Source organism: Brachycentrus maculatus, unplaced genomic scaffold (assembly GCF_059751285.1).
Source record: "Brachycentrus maculatus isolate JH-2025_06_01 unplaced genomic scaffold, ASM5975128v1 h1tg000042l, whole genome shotgun sequence".
Taxonomy (NCBI): Eukaryota; Metazoa; Arthropoda; class Insecta; order Trichoptera; family Brachycentridae; genus Brachycentrus; species Brachycentrus maculatus.
In genome coordinates this window covers 864,916-883,806 of record NW_028280796.1, presented here as the reverse complement: position 1 = coordinate 883,806, position 18,891 = coordinate 864,916, and the positions used below count along the sequence as shown (strand labels likewise).

Below are 18,891 nucleotides of genomic sequence, written 5' to 3'. Positions count from 1 at the left end.
AGCGGATGATAACTGGTGACGAAAAGACAACGTCAAGCGAAAACGGTCGTGGTCGAAGGGCAGTGGAGTCGGCACAAACTGCACAAACGGCGGCCAAGCCAGGATTGACGGCCAGGAAGGTTTTGCTGTGTGTTTGGTGGGATTGGCAGGGAATCATCCACCATGACCCCTACGGCCAAATTCTTAATTCGGACCTGTACTGTCAGCAATTGGACCGTCTGAAGGAAGCAATCGACCAGAAGCGCCCAGCTTTGGCCAACAGGAGAGGAATTGTGTTTCATCAGTACAAAGCCAGGCCTCACACATCGACAGTGAATCGAGAGTTTCTATGAGAGAGGCATAATGAAATTACCTTCAAAATGGCAACGAGTTATCGAAGAAAACGGTGCATATTTGACCTAAATTGGATTATTCTAACTATGGTAAATAAAGACTTCAATTTCATGCAAAAATAATGGATTTCTTTTTACTAGACCTATTATCTTGGCTTATTTTGACTTGAGAACTTTTGGTTATTCAGAACTTTGAATGATGAATAAAATGAAAAGGGAATCTCCGTAAAAAGTTATTTACCTCAATTTTATAACATTGTTAACTAAGTAAATATATTACTCAAAACATCTTTCAAACATGTTTTTACAGATTAGACATATTGAATTTAAAAAAAAGGAAAATAAAAAATTATTTTATTATGTTTTGAATATTGAAAGCATTAACTTTGTGGATCATCTTGATATATTATTTCGAGAAATAAAAAGAAAAAAAAATAATAATAATAATAATAGTAATAAATGTAACCCTGAAGAGGGCAACAGGTTGTTGCCGAAACTAGTTGGTTAAATAAAAATGTGAGTGGATCAGAACACAAAGTATTTTTATTTCTCGAAATAATATAATTATTTTATTTTTTTATATTATTTTTTGACATCTCATCAAAGATGAAGAAGAATATGGAAGTCTGGGCATTTACGGGGCTTACGACCGTCATAGGCTGGTTTGTGATCACTTTACACACGTGTAACATTCACCAATTCTACCCATTATTGACAACCACACTACTCAAATTCTTGGAAGTTCTATATATATGAACCAATTTAGAAACCTTGTTCATGAATAACTAAAACTTCACTAGAGACATCTATTGGTGAGATTTAAAGAAGCTTTTTATTAAGCAGAAACTCTTATATTAGTATGTGAGATCCGAATCCCGGATTATAATCACACACATGAGAAACGCCAGAAAATACCATTTTCATTTTTATTATTAAGCTTATAATTTGACCAGATAATTTATTTACAACATTTTGAGTGTGTCCAAATACTTGTTCACAAAATCTGGATTATCTCCAATTACAGGAGTTATTTTCATATTATTTTTTGACATCTCATCAAAGATGAAGAAGAATATGGAAGTCTGGGCATTTACGGGGCTTACGACCGTCATAGGCTGGTTTGTGATCACTTTACACACGTGTAACATTCACCAATTCTACCCATTATTGACAACCACACTACTCAAATTCTTGGAAGTTCTATATATATGAACCAATTTAGAAACCTTGTTCATGAATAACTAAAATATGACGGTCGTAAGCCCCGTAAATGCCCAGACTTCCATATTCTTCTTCATCTTTGATGAGATGTCAAAAAATAATATGAAAATAACTCCTGTAATTGGAGATAATCCAGATTTTGTGAACAAGTATTTGGACACACTCAAAATGTTGTAAATTTTATTTTTTCATTTCCTGCTAAAAATTAACTTCTTCATTAAAATTGAATTTTTCATCTTTCTATCACTGTTTTACAGGTGGCATGGTTCTATGTGAATCCAGCATTTACATATATTCACTTTAAAAAAATACTTAATGCTATGTGGACTGTCACGAGTATGTTCCTATCCTAATTCAATCTGCGAGGACTCTTGTCAGAGTTCACATCTCAAGAGTTGTCACCAGGACAAAAAATCCATTTATATGTAAAGAATACGTACTTGTATGTATAAATATTTATGACTCTTTATTTATTAGCAAAGAATGGTGCAATTTTACAATTTCTTTTATAAAGTAACTACAGTAGAAGCTCGGGGTCTAGAGATTTATTTTAGGTAGTTTTGCATATTCGCCCATGATTTCATCCCACAAGATTGTTTAATAATAAGAATTGCGCAATAGCCATATAGTAATGAATACAATTGGTTAGAAATACTACATATTTTTATTTATGTTCAATATGTACACCCAAAATCCTACTTTTTCATGTTCGCAGATGGGTGACTCATTCGATATTTATTTTTTCACTATTTGTGAATGTTTTTTTACGCATACAATTTTTAAAACAGAAAACAACAGCGTTGAATTACACATCTTTTTTTTTAACCCTTATCAGCACGCAACAGTGCAATGAAAACCCTTACTGGTCCAATGCTGAATCTCATTCGACATCAATTTTTTTCTCTTAGATCCCATGTCGGATGTTATTTGATATTTTTTTCATCATTAGTATTATTTATTTAAATTCCAAACTTACATTTTTGTCACTCGTATCTATTACAACAGTATGTGGAGCAGAGGACAAAAGATTTTTTTGAAATTGGAATGTAACTGTCTACCTAGATTTTTTTTTAATTTTGGGGGACCGGAAAGGGTTAAATACATGAAACAAAGGTGATCAGCATCAGCCTTGGGCTATGGATACCAGTCCAGGGTAATATGAAACAAATATTAGTGACAGTGACAAATATTAGCCAAGTATTATGACATAAATATAAGTGAAAAATCATTTATATTTATGCTGACATCCCTGGGAATCGAACCCGGGACTCCCAGCACATAAGCTAAACACGCTGACCACTACACTCCAGAGGCGGACATAAAAATTTAAAGCAGAAATAAAATATAAGACAATACAAGTCATTAAAAGATTATTTTTATTATAATTTTTAATCATTCATTCTACTAATATTACATTTTTGGATGTTGTTTCCTGGAACACTACAAATTTTTAGCCCCATCTGAAAAAAAGAGAGAGTTGACCATTAAAGCATTCAACCAAGATTTACTCATTTAAAAAATCAAAAGTAATCAAAATTAGTTGATTTTATTGCATTATTTATCAAAAAATTAGACATGTAGCGACACAAACTCTTACTCATAAATTATACTTTACAAAATAATATTATAGGTTTTTAATAGTAGTACATAAGGTCCGGTCATTTAATCATTCATTAGAAAAAACTTTATGGTAGCAGAAATATGTATGAAAATATACCACGTTGCTCACTAGCAACATTATTGAACTAGGTATTTCATAAAATAGTTTTTTTTTAAATATATCAGAATTGTATTCCTAATAATTAGTCCTAATGATTAATAATCATGGTTGGGATATCTTTAGCATGCCACCTGAGAGCATTAACCCCTCATCTCTCTTCTTCCAACCCTGAGGATCCGGAGCCTTGGCCTGATGACCATTCACTGACTATACTCAGCGAAACTTCAATATGCCGGACTGGCCTAGGAGGAAGCCAAGGAGATGGTGCGTGACAGAGTGACTTGGAGACGTCTCGCCTATATGCTCTACCTAGGAAGCGAACATGGAAAAAGAAGAAAAATAACAATATATAGTTCAATACCTGTAGTGTGCGTAAGCCCTGTTGGCTTCACACTGTTTGTGGAGATCCTGTTTTCTTTTGATAACACGGCCCCTGTTATTGGCAGCATCCAACAGCTCCCACCCCAGCTGATCAGTAAAGGGGATGGTTCTACGGTCGCGGTCTATTGTTGCTTCTATAATCCATTTTTGAGAGATGTATCTAGACTTTTTGTCTGTTATTGGAATAGGAACCTAAAATATTGTTAAAATATTAAATAAATCACAACCTAACTCTTTACATCAGTTATTTTTTTGACACAAAACATAGCACCTACAAAATACTTAAATTCATTCAAGTTTCACGACGACTCGGTTCCTAAGAACATTTTTTTTTTTAAATTTTTTTAGGGTTACTTTTTTAGGTTATTTGTATTGAGCAAATTTGTGTACCGCTTTGCACCGTTTTTGGTGGACAATGTAATAGAAATGTGGATTTTACCATGCAGAGCAAAGCATTACCTTTAAATTCAATTGCAAACTGTAAACACATTGTAATGTGGAAAAAACATCCGTTATGCATAGGTTGTATGATTTGTACACTTTTATAAATTAGTCTAGAATTGAGCTAAATTCACGTAAGGCATTTCTTTTATATTTTTCACATTTTTCGATACATTTTAAATTAAAAATCCATCCATAGAAACTGAATAAATAATTGATAACATTTTTTAAATGTCCAAATATTTTTAAGTAAACAAATACTGGATCATTTTCCAAGGATTTGTTATTGTCTTTGTTATTTAGCATTTATTAGGCTTACAACCTGTCTATGTCTTGCTTGTTAATCACTTTATTCACTTGTGTAAAGGAATCGTACATAGGTATATAAAGTCACTTAACCCAGTCAACAATAGATCTAAAGCCTAAACTTCCGTATTTTTGTACAAAAATATGTATTATAATGTTTATTAGGTTAATAAGTAAGTAATAAACTACATTTAACCCTTTCCGGTCCCCAAAAAATTATAATAAAATTCCAGGTACAGTTGTTACACATTTCAATGGGCAAAAATTCTTTGTCCCCTGCTCCATATACGGTGCTGATAGATACAAGTGAAAAAAAAGTGAGCTTGCATTGTAACTTAATAATACTAATGATTAAAAATAGGGTCCTATGAGGAAAAAATCAATGTCGAATCTCATTATACATTGTACCAGTTAGGGTTAAAACTGCGAAAAATGTATAACTAATATTAGTATGTGAGGATACTAAGATAAGAGTTTCTGCTTAATAAAAAGCTTCTTTACATCTCACCAACAGAAGTCTCTAGTGAAGTTCTAGTGATTCAAGAACAAGGTTTCTAAATTGGTTCATATATACAAAACTTCCAAGAATTTGAGTAGTATGGTTGTCAATAATGGGTAGAATTGGTGAATGTTACACGTGTGTAATGTGATCACTTAAACCAGCCTATGACGGTCGTCATCCCCGTAAATGCCCAGACTTCCATATTCTTCTTCATCTTTGATGAGATGTCAAAAAAATAAAATATAAATAATAATGCTTCCTTAAATGTTAACCATAAGTATAATGTTTACCTGATATGTGGCACCGCCTCTTTTAATTGGAACCAGTAGGAGCTGAGGCTGAGCATTCAGAATCGCTTGGTGAAGTATAACTTTAGGATTTAGTTCAATTGAGTCTTTAGCTTCTTGCGTAGTAGCCAAGTGGTACCTTTCAATTTGTGATCTCTTCATATTTTCAAAAGCTTTTTCTAACAGTTCCCTGGCGAGCTTCTTTTTGCCCATTTTCATTATGTAATTAGTGAATTGGCTAAAAAAGTAAAATAATCAACAAACACGACTTGCAATATATGTAGAAATTCATATTTTATAATGGGGTACTTTAAGTCCTTTTTTTTCTTTATGCTAGCAAATAAATTAATTTGAAAAAAAATACAATTTGTATCATTCTTATTGAAATTTAGAAAAAAAGGGGAGATACAAATAATTAAACTGTGATCATTCAAATGTCCAACATTATTTCAAAATCTATATGACGCAAAGTGTAACGCCAGTATGCATTTAGCCCCAAGATATACCTTCTGGTTGATTTGCGACCTATGGTCTGTAAACTGTTCTGTTACCTGAATTTAATTAAATAAATATAGTTAATTTAAGTTTCGTACTGACATTTCTTGGTGGAACCGCATTGTATAGAATAAAAAAACAACTATGTAATTTTTTTACATGATTTTTGTTTGATCAGCAACCGGGTTCCGTCATAACCGACATCATCAGACCAATCTGTGGATCTCAGTTGTGTCCACCTCGAGAATAGTCAATTAAAAATTCATATATGTTGGCCAACATTAACTTAGCTTAACTCTATTCCCAGTAGTATAGCCTATATGTATAGAATTCTGTAATATGAATATTATAAATGGATTCTCACCCGGCAACTTCATCATAGTATTGTGAGCATGATTCATATACCAAAGGAGGTTTCACTGGTAAACTGGCCATATTCGTAGCTTCTCCTGATTCAAATAACGGATCCAATTTCTCCTTTTTAAATACAGGATTTAAATAAAATGGTGTAAAGACTGCCATGCAATTTTTGTGGATAGAAATAACAGTCATTCTAGAAATAAAAAGTGTAAAAATGTATTAATTGATAAGCAGCTATTAATGTGGATAAGATTAAAATATTTTTTGGGAGTTTGGGAAGAGAAACCTCACTAAAAACCAGAATATTTTTGACATGTGAATAAGTATAAGCAAACTCAGATATTTTGTATTTCTCACTGAAGAATAACAATAGAGGTAGAATTATTTTTAACAGGTTATAAAAACTTACGGCGTTAAACATTTTAGCGATCGGGAAGCACATCTTCGAATAATATTAACTGCCATTTCTGTGCTAATTTACAGCAATACAATTAAAAGCTAATTTACGTTTTCAACAATATCGCTGAAATTATTTTTTTTCAAAAACCTAACCTATACACACACCCAGCTGACAATTCGTAGCCACAGACAATTCATTAAAAAGAAAACGAATAATACCAAACAAGGTACAGATAGGTAGGTACATATGCTAATATTGAGCATGCTCATAAATCAACATGCTCAAATCAAAAATGAACTCCGACACCCATGACATCTATATACTAGCATGCTCTTTGTAGCATTTGCTCAAATATAGCATGCTCATGAGCATAAATAAAGTATGTGTATCTAGACCTTTATGCTTTACGTATACGTATTATTTTTTCAACATTCATCCGAAGTTTATTGGAATAAAGCAATATATTTATTTTTATGTTTTTTTAATACATATTTTTGCATATCAACAGTCTTCCATTCATAAAGTACTTTTTTTTAAATGTCCCCCTCCATAGTATAGTGGTCAGTGGGTTTGACTATCGTCTTGGAGGCTCCGGGTTTAATATCAAAAAGGGTCCAAATAAATACAAATGGTTTTCACTGTGATCTTTATTTAGTTTATAACCCTGAGACGTAAGGCTTACTACCTTTCTTTCATGTATACCACGAACAAGATAACACTGTTATTATATCATGTACATAGCTTTATGCACCATCAGGTACGAATAAGGGCTAGAGGAAAAAGTGAAATAAAAATAGTTTGTGGTTCAAGGATGTTTCTTTATAAACTTTGTGTTTTTATAAACTTTAGGAACTAAGTTTTACTGCATTTTTTTCTTATTTATCCAAGGAAATAAAGTTAGAGGTAGGTACTGCTTTATTTAATACCCGGCCATAGTTTAAATAAAAAGTCATAGATAAACTCAGTTCTTTCGGCTTAATGCCGACACCACAGCAATTCATAAATCGAAATTTCTGCTGCCATTTTCTATTGATCGCATCCTCGAGTTGAATTTTGTTTGTATTAGGATATCAAGAAATCAAAGCGACTATCGGAAAAATGGGTGAAGATAAAGGTAATTTTCACGGTGTATTCTTATTTCTAGCGTTAATTACACTTTCTGTGTCCTGTTTGTGTCAATGATATATTTTTTAATCATTTAGAACGACGCCGCAGATCTCGCTCGAGGGAAAGGAAAAGGTCGAGGTCACGCAGTAGGGATCGCAGGGAACGGAAGAGGAGCAGGTCACGATCTCCAAGCGGTCGGAATACTAGATCCCGGAGACGCAAGCCTTCCCTGTATTGGGATGTGCCGCCACCGGGATTCGAACACATCACCCCTCTCCAGTATAAAGCCATGCAAGCCGCTGGTCAAATTCCTGCGAATATTGTTGCTGACACTCCTCAGGCTGCCGTTCCAGTCGTAGGTTCCACAATCACGAGACAAGCCAGGCGGTAAGTTTACTAAAAAAAACTTATAAAGTATAAATAAAATACAGTGAAACCTCTCATAACGAGCCAAAAAAAAGGGAATAAGTTGTTCCCTTAACTAGCGACATTTCGCATAACGAGTTACAAAGAAAGGGCGAGTCCCTTTTTCACGACATTCACTTGTGAGCCGAACGAATTATGCTCTTTATGAGAGCTTCCACTGTACACAGCACACTCTATGGGCGGTGTAACTCAACTGACATTTTGGATGAAAATATATCATCGTAAAGAAGCCCATTTTTTACTAACTCAATGCATACAACTCCAGAATATTTATTAACTAATTAGCTTATTAACGTCTTATGCCTGATCAGCTGCAACTGCCATGGATAAAATTATCTGTCTAGCTTGCAACCAACGAAAATCAGTAGAAAACTAAGTTATTCTACAGATGTTGAAGATGCATCCGTTTCCTACTAGAGTACAGATTTGCGGAATGGGTGCTGAAGGTTCTCTTATTATAATATGGAAGTCTACAATTCCGCCGGTATTTAAAGAGTTATGTCTGTTGCCTTTCCTGTTGCCTAGATTATACGTTGGCAACATTCCATTTGGTGTGACTGAAGAAGAGACAATGGAGTTCTTCAATCAACAGATGCACTTGTCGGGACTGGCCCAGGCAGCTGGTAACCCAGTTCTCGCTTGTCAAATTAATCTTGATAAGAATTTTGCTTTTCTTGAGTTTAGGTAAGTACTACTTAAAACTACTTTTTTTACCACTACGTTTACTAATCGAGTTTCGTCACTACAATATGTGATTAACCAATTTGTTAATGGGCAAAGAGCTGACATTTTCGTTTGTGTATGAGGGTGAACAAATTAAATAGTGTTACATAATATTGATGCAACAAAAAATATGTGCATGTCTATATAATGATTCAAGGAATTTTACCACTTTGACTTTTTTAACTTATTCAGTCATTTATGGTCTTTATTTTCATCTCAAAATCAACTATTTTATTATGATTCTTAGAATCTCGACAAAAAAAAACTTTTGTAAATAATACGAATTAGGGTTTGTTTATATAGAAAGCAAAATACCTTTTTCAATCAGGGTTCAAAAAATATATTATTGACGCTGAAATCATCACTAAATAAAAGTTTCTTATATGGAAATTCAACATATGTATTTGTAATGTACCATTGTTTAATTTTGATCCCAGGTCTATTGATGAAACCACACAGGCAATGGCTTTCGACGGGATTAACTTCAAAGGACAGAGTTTGAAGATACGTCGGCCGCATGATTACCAGCCCATGCCTGGGACTGAGAATCCTTCAGTTAATGTACCAGGTATGGAAAACATAATACTGCGAGTGAATTTTTTGTGTCAGCAGATATTCGCAGTCCGTATGCAGATTGACCGCACCTCAAAATTCTATAGAACATTTTATAATGATGCAGACTGCTATTCTGATCGGACAATACTGGAGAAAATTTTATCCCCACGGTCATCCATCCATTTCCGACGGGATCTGGGTGACACACAAAATGGAGTAAAAGCTCACTTAATTTAAATTGAGGGGACCAACATGCATTCAATTTTTTGTATTCTGAAATTAGCAAATGGATTAAATTCATTATTTTCTCTGTACAAACTGACGTCTGCAGATGTTTTGCTTTCGAAAGTTAGTTTGAAATTTACCTACAACACATTGACTAACAATATGTCTGTACTAATAACACTTTTAGTTTCAAATTTGCATTGGAGACTATTGTTTTCATAATTTTATTATTTTAAATTTTGAAAAAATATTATTTTTAATTGTTGAAAGCTTTATACGAAAATAAACATCATTAATATATATACGTATGGAGTTGTGGCCAATTTGAATACATTCTTCAATTTGACATAAAACACGATCGAATGTATCAAATTGAACAATCATTAGAAATTTTCCTAATTAGTGATTATAAACAATTGTATGGTGTTCCGTGGCACTAATCCATTGTTTTTTTGGTTTCAGCCGGTGTAGTGAGCACCGTAGTTCCAGATTCCCCGTACAAAATATTCATCGGTGGTCTGCCTAATTATCTAAATGAAGATCAGGTATTTATTGATTTCCTTGTATCGTGATCCTGTTTGAATCTTGTATCTGTAGCAATTGCAAAAAGCATTTCTACCGACCTAGAAACGTATCTCGAGAATATTACATAATCCGATTCTGTAAATGTCCCTCGAATCGATAACGACCATAGTGTGACATTAAACTTTCCACTAATAGTGTTGTGATGATGTCGATAGCAATGGGTGTGGACATCATGGGAAAATGTTTTTCAATATGATTTTCAGCTTTCTCTTTTAGTTGTGGAGAAAAAATCATCACTGTCGAACATTTGGTTTTTTCTATAGGTTTTAGCATCAAACATACCCGCCGCATGGTTTTTATTTCTAGCGCAACAAACTTTTACACAGTGGAGGCAATAGTCGGTGACTCGAGTCATTGTTCTTCTCGGTCAGAGGTTGGGAACTTCTCAACTTGTGTTGTAGGTACTTTAGGTGAAGGGAAGTAGAGCACAAACGGCTTGTGGGCGGATTGTTTTTCAGCCTTTCTTTTCAGGCGTCGTGGCACTGTCACTTTCGGCACTTTCGGCTCTTTCAGCTCGTCATGTTGGATTTCATTTTAGCTAGGGAGTGCACAATACCCCATACTGACAGCGGACGAGCGTTGTCACGCCCGTTCCGCCCGAATGGTTTAAAGATAATAACTTACTGATTCCGTGTGCTTTTTGCCCCTCCCTAGCGTAGATTTGGCATAACCGCGGCCTGTCTAACATTGTCCCTCATTATCACCTTTACATCTATGTTCTCAATGCGGTGAATGAGCGTGACATCGGACCAACAAGGCAAGTCTCCTTTTATCAACTCACTGTTACCTCCGACATTACAGGTACAATCCTTACTTAGAGACAAGGCCATTTCCCCTCAAATCACTTCTAGATTACGGATTTACATAAACTACTTTGAGGGTATTGTTATTTGATGCTAAAGTCTTTACAAAATAACAGTTCTTTGTAATGAGATGCAATGTTTTTTTTTATTAGTACTCTGTATAATAATAATTTGCATTAATATTATTTTGTATATTAGTATAATCTTATTATATTGTCCCACATCTTAATTTTCCCTCACACACACATGCCTACACACAACTCAGTCGGTACACTTCTTTTTTATCATGTGGGCTTTTCCGAATAAAAGCATTGATGAAGGCACACAAAGCTATCATAAAACGGGGATTTGAACAATATGTAAAAAGTCTATGGAATAATCATATTAATTATGTTAATGCAGAAGAAGATTGGTTATATACATAGATAGACTATCATCTTGTCTATCATAGTTGATTATAAATTTAAGCATTGACTATTTACATATTCTTCAGGGTTATAAGTAGTTTTTTACTTGTAATACAAATGTGAAAATTGTAGGTTTATACAAAACCAAACAAATGCCTCGATAATTTAGTTTAAAAAAATACATTCCTTAATATTGTCAGCTTGATGTTGCAATAAGTCAAATCCATTTGACCGAATTTTAGAAGAATGTCTCTAAATATGTCATGACGTATTTTATAAAGATATTGAATCCATTAACATTTTATTAAAACAAACTATATTTTGTTGATAACCTTCCCCTCCCGGTGATATGTATTTACTTCAATTTGGGTTTAAAAATTAGAATATCAGTATAAAATATAATAGATACGGGCTCACAATTTTTTGTATTCCTCCGTAATACTATTACGTGTTACATAAAAGTATTATAATATAAAGTTATTCATTTGCAGTGATGGAAATAAATAAATTGTAAAATTAATCGGGGATAGAATAACCAATATACAGACGTTTCTCAGAGTATGCGTGCGTGCCGCACTTTACGTACACATTTTAAAATGGTGTACAAAATACATATAACCGGAGTGCGCGGAAGTTTTTAGCATCGTAAGGGAAGGGTTAATCATCTATACATGTCATATTTTTTTTTATATAACTATTTTCAAATGTTTAATGAAATATTTTTAGCTTCTCCTGTAAAATTGGATTACGTGTAATTATTGTGTGCAACATACAGCAAAGAAAGATATAAAAAGTCATTATGTAGTCATTATGTAGTCCATTTTAAGACAACTTAAAAACTTTAAACTTCTATTAATGGAGACACTTACAAATGGATGGGTTATTCACAATACAATCAATATAATTGTAAACACCAATATGTAAAGAAAAATTTTGGCCATAATTTACAAAACACTTTTAAACGTTATCCTAATATTTCCATGTATAATATAACATATATATATATAGTTACTACGATGACTGGGCTTGTACAATTATATTAAATGTACAGTAAGGTATGTACCATTCTCTTATTCAGTGTATAGATGTATTGCATTCAAACACAATAATTATATTTCAATATATTTTTTTTAAATATTACCAGAAATATTATCACATCTATTGTGAGTTTAATCTTTACTAAATAAATGCAATTACTGCAAATTACACAGGTAAGATGTATAGATATTTATTCTTCTTACCCTTATGCACACCCAGTGATGCTTAGGGCACTGCGTCACATTGATGTAGTGTTATCTTGATCCCAAATTACAAAAATGCAATGTGATCGATCCCGTGTTTCAATTACCAGTTCTGAGTGATATTAAATAAAAATTAGAGTAAAAAATCACTTAACTACTACACTACAAATGCAATGAGTATTGATATAGACAAGGTTAATTGGTAGACAGTGAAACCAACATTGTGGGCTTAGTTCTTGCCAATTGGCAATTGCTTAGTGAATCCAAGAATGATTTGTTTTCAATTGGACTAGGTTTTGTAATAGATTTTTCATACCTTACTACCCCACTCTTTCTCCTACCTGCAGACAAGCCTCTAAATAAAATACAATCTTGAAGCTTTACAGGTAAAACAAACTAAAAAAACTGATTTTACATTACAACTGTAGCATAGTGAATAGCTTTGCTAAGTTGTCTAACAGAATTTTGGTTGAGTATGCAATTAAATGCGGAAAAAATTTAATCTGTCACCTAATTCTACATAATTTAAAATTTTACTAACTAGGTTTCACTGATTTTTGATAATTTTTTGTAAACATAAATTAATATTCTGCAGTTAACAAATCACACATATTTGCAACTGCATTTTTAAATGACTATGGTCCAAAGTGCTTATTTTTTTATCATTCTTGTTACAGTACTTGAAATAGAGCTTTTTTTTAAATATATATATTTGTTTTTTAAATTATCACATTCAGAAAGATCAAAAAATGATGTTAAAAATATCTTGATTAAATTTTCATATTTAAATTTTCCTTATACAAATATTTTGTAAATTGATTTATTAATGGTCCATCAAATATTTTCTTTTGCACCACAGTTAAAAAAAAGTTTTTGGTTTTTATAAAAATAAAATACAATAGTTAACATTGAGAGTTTTTTTTTAAATAAGCTAATTAAGTATAACCCAATACCATAAGCTTTCAATTTACTCTTTCATTTAATTGTTAAACAAATCATTAGATGTCGCTCATATTTTAGACGTAAATATTTTTGTGCATGCGATTTATATGGACCATAGTTATGGCTTAAGACCACAGCTCTGTAACACTACGGTAAACTCAATTTGTATCATGTAATAATCAATAATCAATAGTTTAAAAGTCTCGCAGTCAAAATATAATTTACAAGTTACAATTTGGGTTTAGTAGAGCTCAAAGCATTACCTCCAGAAAAATGCATTTGGTAATTTTGCCTGGACAAAAATGACATTTGTGTTTCTTCTTTTTTTTTAGGTATTGTTACAATATTCCTATGTATACTGTAGTATGCAATAAAAATTTCACTACGTTTAAAAAAAATTATATATATTTAGATTACTTGAAATGTAAGGTCCTGGGATCTTGAATTATGTTAGTGCTGGTTTAAAATTGACCATAAAAAATATATATAATACAAATTGTCATATTCATATAAAATAAAAATATTTTTGATTAGGATTTAATACGAAATACTCAAAAAATTAAAATTATTGTGCTTGAACTGTAATAAATGTTTGGTCAATGTTTTGTTGTAGTCTATAGGGCACAATATTGATATTTTGTGTATATGTAGGTTAAAGAACTTCTGATGTCATTTGGTCAACTGAGGGCTTTCAATTTGGTGAAGGATTCCTCCACTGGACTAAGTAAAGGATATGCATTTGCTGAGTACGTCGATGTCTCCATGACAGATCAGGTAAGATTACCTATATAACTTTTCGTACCTCTACTGGTTCAAATTTGTTTTCACTGTAATTTGATTATAATTTTAACAACGTAAACCTTATCTGTAGTGCATATATAATAATAATAAATAATTACTTTCTGAAAATTATTCTTTCCATATTGAGCTTTATTTTGGAATCAAGATTTTATTATTTATTAAGTTTTAAGTCATTACTTTATATTTTAGCAATTTTATTTCCTTACATAATATGTACATATGTATTTTTTTAAATTGTTTTGGAATCTTTCTATACTTACATGATAAAGAAAAGTAAATTGGCATTTTTTTTTTCAAATACATACTTCTTTCTTATCCTGCTGAACTGAATAGATGAAACTAATCGAGTTATTTGATATTTAATTATTGGATTTCTGATTTTTTGTTGTTTTAAAGTTTCAGATTTTGTTTATTTTTATTCCTTTTTCTCATTTTAGTTAGTTGTAATGAAAAAGAAATAGAAGGTGATTTGTGTGAAATTTTGCAAAAGTGCATTTGGCATTAATTTGACTTTTAAATACGAAATAACTTATTTTTATAAATAACTTAATTTTATTATCACCTTCACTACTTTTATACAGAAAACAGAATTTTCTGTTTTCATTTAATTGGATGCACTTGTCTCGGACCAAAATCAGCTTTTTAAGTCCTTCATTTTGTTTATTTTTTACCAAATTAAGGATGTATACACAATTTCAATGATTACAGGCGATTGCAGGACTCAACGGAATGCAGCTTGGTGACAAGAAACTCATCGTACAGAGAGCTAGTATAGGAGCTAAGAATTCTTCCATAGGTCAGTTAACAACCAATAAACATTAACAAATCAAAACCTATACCTTGTGTAACAATTCCCGCTTACAGCAACTCTTGCTACTGAGGTGCTACTCACACAATACTGGCAACCGACAGATAAGCCCGCAAGCAGTTTGTGGCTTTCATATGCTCAACGTAGAGAGCAGACACGTATTGAATAACATATCAAAGTTAATTTTATATTCACAAATGACTCGCTACTTTATTACTGTTTACAGTAGACCTTGCATTTATTTACAAGAAGAAAAAAAACAGAAAGGGGTAACCCAGTTTCTCCGCACTGCAACAACAAACAGCCTGTGAGATTGAGTTGTGTTGTGATTAACAATGGGTCCCTCCATTTTATTATCCAGTCACTAGGCAAGGGTCTGTCGTTTAATATTTATTAAAAATACAAAGCATTCATTAATTTTTTTTAAAAGGAATAACCCGCAAAACCTTTTACAGAGGCTTGTCTGCAGGTAGGATAGTAAGGATAGGGAAGGTAAATGTGAAAAATACATCACAAACACTCAGACCAATTGAAAATAAATATTTCTTGAATTTATTTTGCACTTGGCGGGAATCGAGCCCACGACGCCAGTTTCACAGTCGAGCGTCTACCCAAATACGCCACAGCGCCTTTCATATTTCTTTATATAAAATTAGGGCTTACGATGACTATGACTAATCATTGCCAGTTTTTTTAAGTACTCATTCATTATGTAGAAATAAGAATAGTCATTTATCATGATTCACAGCTATTTTATTTCCTGTAACTAAGACACCTGGCATTTTTTTTTTACAAAAACAATTCCATCTTGTGTCTAGATTTTTTTAAATACTGATTAAAATATATGCACTCTAAATTTGACCGCTCTGATATATTATTAATTTAATATTGTTGAATTGAAAAAAATATGGATCAATCTGGACTGAAATGTATTATTAATTTTGAAAGATATCTACGCTGAATATAATTTATCTAATTCTTTACACCAATTAGTAATTTCTTAATATGGTATTTTTGTGTATGCAGCGGCAATGATGGCGGGCGGAGTGGCCCCCGTGCAGCTCCAGGTACCGGGGCTGTCCCTCGGAGGATCGGGGCCCGCCACCGAGGTGCTGTGCCTTCTCAACATGGTCACCCCCGAAGAGCTGCGGGATGAAGACGAGTACGAGGACATCCTCGAAGACATCAGGTTTGAGACTATGTTTTTTTACTAAAAATATTGAGTCCTTCTTGTAACTTCTTGCGTAACTTCTTGCGTTGAATTTTAAAGTAATAAAATGTATTTGTGTAATATTTAATTATTTGTTTTATTTCAGAGAGGAGTGCAACAAGTATGGCTGTGTGCGTAGTATAGAAATTCCCCGACCCATTGAAGGAATCGAAGTACCAGGATGTGGCAAGGTTAGCGTATACACATTGATCAATATGGCACTCTTAATAATCCGACAATTTAAATATGCCAACTGTTGTGGCTAATCCTTTATTTTTGTTCTGTCAATAATACCAGGTCTTCGTGGAATTCAACTCAGTGGCCGACTGCCAGCGAGCGCAGCAGACCCTCACGGGAAGGAAGTTCAGCCACCGCGTGGTGGTCACCTCGTACTTCGATCCCGACAAATACCATCGCCGAGAGTTCTAAACTCTCCATTCCTACTTACAGGAATTTCTTCTAATTTAACTTTAGCCAAATATGGCTGCATAACTAATAATTAGGTGCTCCATTTTTCACCAGTCCCTTGACTAACCTCGTATCTTTTACCATGTAAGTCTAAACATAAGATGAGCTTTATTTATTTTTTATCTGGCCTTTTGATTGGTCATACTGAAATAAAGTAATATGATCACTGCTCTTTTTACTGCTTATTTTTTACACTTATTTTGGTGAGTACCATTCATTTTATTATAAACTGAGAAATATACAAATAATAACAGATAATACATAATTTACACCATCATTATCGTAAAACATCAGAAATATTACCTATTTTTACAGTGGAAATTTAAATTTTGTTGTTTTGTGTCTTGGCGTTAGAATTCTAGAGTTATTTGAGCGTAGAATACATACATATTTTGTTTGAGTGATTGTAAATTTAAGTGTTTTAATTTGAGAAATTAACATGAATATATTTTTTTTAAAGCATTGTCATAAGAACTACATTAGTATCCTTACATTTTTGATCTTTAGATAAGCTGTACGTAAGTGATTACATATTTAAACAAAAATTCAATTGTGCGTCTCTTTCATACATGAAAGCTCCAATTGCATCACATGCAAGATATTGGTATATTTTGTCAGATTTTATGGATGGTTGGCTGGTTGCCAAGATTATCACAATCCAATTTTATTATTTACTTATACAAAATAACATTTAACCATTTAAAAAATATATATTTTGTGACTGGTATGATTTATTTTATATCAATTTTTTTTAAATCTATAAATGTAATCAAATATAACAAAACTCGTACAATTATGTATGGGAGTCCTCTAAGAGCTTCTCAAAAATAAAATGACTGAAATATCTCACTAAACCTCGGAGCATATTATGACCGAAACTTACTGTGTGCTTACAGTGTCGTACATACCTTGATATTATGTAATTTTGGTTGATGCCCGATCAGAATTTTTTCTGACAAATGGGAGATTAAGCCGAAAAGACATTGTGTTTGGACTTACATGTGTGTGCTTTTTAAAAATGTAATAAAACTAGCAATCGATACAAAGACTCTAAATTACTTTTGAAAATATATAAGCATACAAATATTAGTAAATATTCTTAAATATGTGGTGGAATGTATGAGAATGGTGGTTAATATTTCTGGTGGAAATTGGCAGCAAAGCTTGAAATTTATCTGTATAAAAATGACACATTAGTAAAATAGCAATAAGATATTAAGACGTCATATTTTTGCCTCGATTGTTATCATTTCCAATTAATAAATCCTACAAAATGAATTTGGTTTTATTTTAAGCTTTAACCTTTAAACTGCCGCAATCACATAAAATTTTATATTGTTTCATTTTCTGTTAATTGTTTTTAATGTTGCATTTTGAATATTTTTCTCATATATAAATAAATACATATTTGTAATAAATATTTTTATTTATTGTATACTTAAAATTACAAATTTGTTTCAGAAATGTCAGTTGAATACATGATAAATATTTAGCGAAGTAGTTTATGTTTCAAAAACACCAAATGTATTTTTTTTACAATATGTTAAATATAATATAAATATTTTTATTTATTGTATACTGAAAATTACAAATTTGTTTCAGAAATGTCAGGTTGAATACATGATAAATATTTAGCGAAGTAGTTTATGTTTCAAAAACACCAAATGTATTTTTTTTACAATATGTATGACATTTAAGATAAACTCTTATAATATAAAAAAATAACGCTACCTTACAAAAATATATATGATGCTGTGGAAAGACATTTCATCAGAAATATATACAGTAATAAAAGCTCATTAATTGAAAATTAACAAGTAAAACTCAAAATATATTTCAAATTACCAAATTTGAAGAAAAAAACTCCAAATTTTCCAAATACAAACTGTTGTTGCATGGCAATGTTTCAAGATAAAAAAATTTAAACGGTTTAAATTTTTTGTTCTAATTTAAGTTTTAATTTCGGGAGAAAAATTGTTTTAAATTAATTACAACTTTTTCAAATAATTAAATTTTTTTTATTGAAAACAGTGTTGCAGGTGCCAAAATTTTGTCAATATATTTTTTTTAATTATGGTGAAATATTAATCATCATTGTTACAATTAACAAGCTGTTACTGTGTTTCAATTTATTTTTTAAATTGC

The 18,891-nt window shown here is 32.0% G+C and overlaps 2 protein-coding genes across 2 annotated transcripts; one reads left to right on the top strand and one right to left on the bottom strand.

Annotated features, from left to right (window-relative positions):
• Nucleotides 1-2,912: 2,912 nt before the first annotated feature.
• On the bottom strand, nucleotides 2,913-6,642 carry mRpS7 (mitochondrial ribosomal protein S7). Its single transcript, XM_088277382.1, has 5 exons — nucleotides 6,455-6,642; nucleotides 6,050-6,238; nucleotides 5,194-5,428; nucleotides 3,635-3,846; nucleotides 2,913-3,013 (listed from the first exon to the last, which is right to left on the bottom strand). Exons 1-5 carry the CDS (start codon nucleotides 6,508-6,510, stop codon nucleotides 3,004-3,006), a joined length of 702 nt encoding a protein of 233 aa, XP_088133508.1. The 5' UTR covers nucleotides 6,511-6,642; the 3' UTR covers nucleotides 2,913-3,003.
• Nucleotides 6,643-7,446: 804 nt separating this feature from the next.
• On the top strand, nucleotides 7,447-18,024 carry U2af50 (U2 small nuclear riboprotein auxiliary factor 50). The gene is made up of 10 exons (XM_088277365.1): nucleotides 7,447-7,559; nucleotides 7,648-7,939; nucleotides 8,504-8,662; nucleotides 9,139-9,269; nucleotides 9,944-10,026; nucleotides 14,111-14,233; nucleotides 14,969-15,056; nucleotides 16,095-16,257; nucleotides 16,385-16,469; nucleotides 16,576-18,024. The coding sequence occupies exons 1-10, from the start codon at nucleotides 7,544-7,546 to the stop codon at nucleotides 16,705-16,707; spliced, it is 1,272 nt and encodes a 423-aa protein (XP_088133491.1). The 5' UTR covers nucleotides 7,447-7,543; the 3' UTR covers nucleotides 16,708-18,024.
• Nucleotides 18,025-18,891: the final 867 nt, after the last annotated feature.

Excerpts from the sequence above, each read along its gene's own strand:
- mRpS7 (XM_088277382.1), bottom strand. The coding sequence starts at position 6,510 with ATGGCAGTTAATATTATTCGAAGATGTGCTTCCCGATCGCTAAAATGT. Across the intron at positions 5,429-6,049 it reads TACTATGATGAAGTTGCCGG|CCAATTCACTAATTACATAA; the intron begins GTGAGAATCCAT and ends TTACTTTTTTAG. Across the intron at positions 3,847-5,193 it reads GAGGCGGTGCCACATATCAG|GTTCCTATTCCAATAACAGA; the intron begins GTAAACATTATA and ends ACAATATTTTAG.
- U2af50 (XM_088277365.1), top strand. Across the intron at positions 7,940-8,503 it reads ATCACGAGACAAGCCAGGCG|ATTATACGTTGGCAACATTC; the intron begins GTAAGTTTACTA and ends CCTGTTGCCTAG. Across the intron at positions 16,470-16,575 it reads AAGTACCAGGATGTGGCAAG|GTCTTCGTGGAATTCAACTC; the intron begins GTTAGCGTATAC and ends CAATAATACCAG.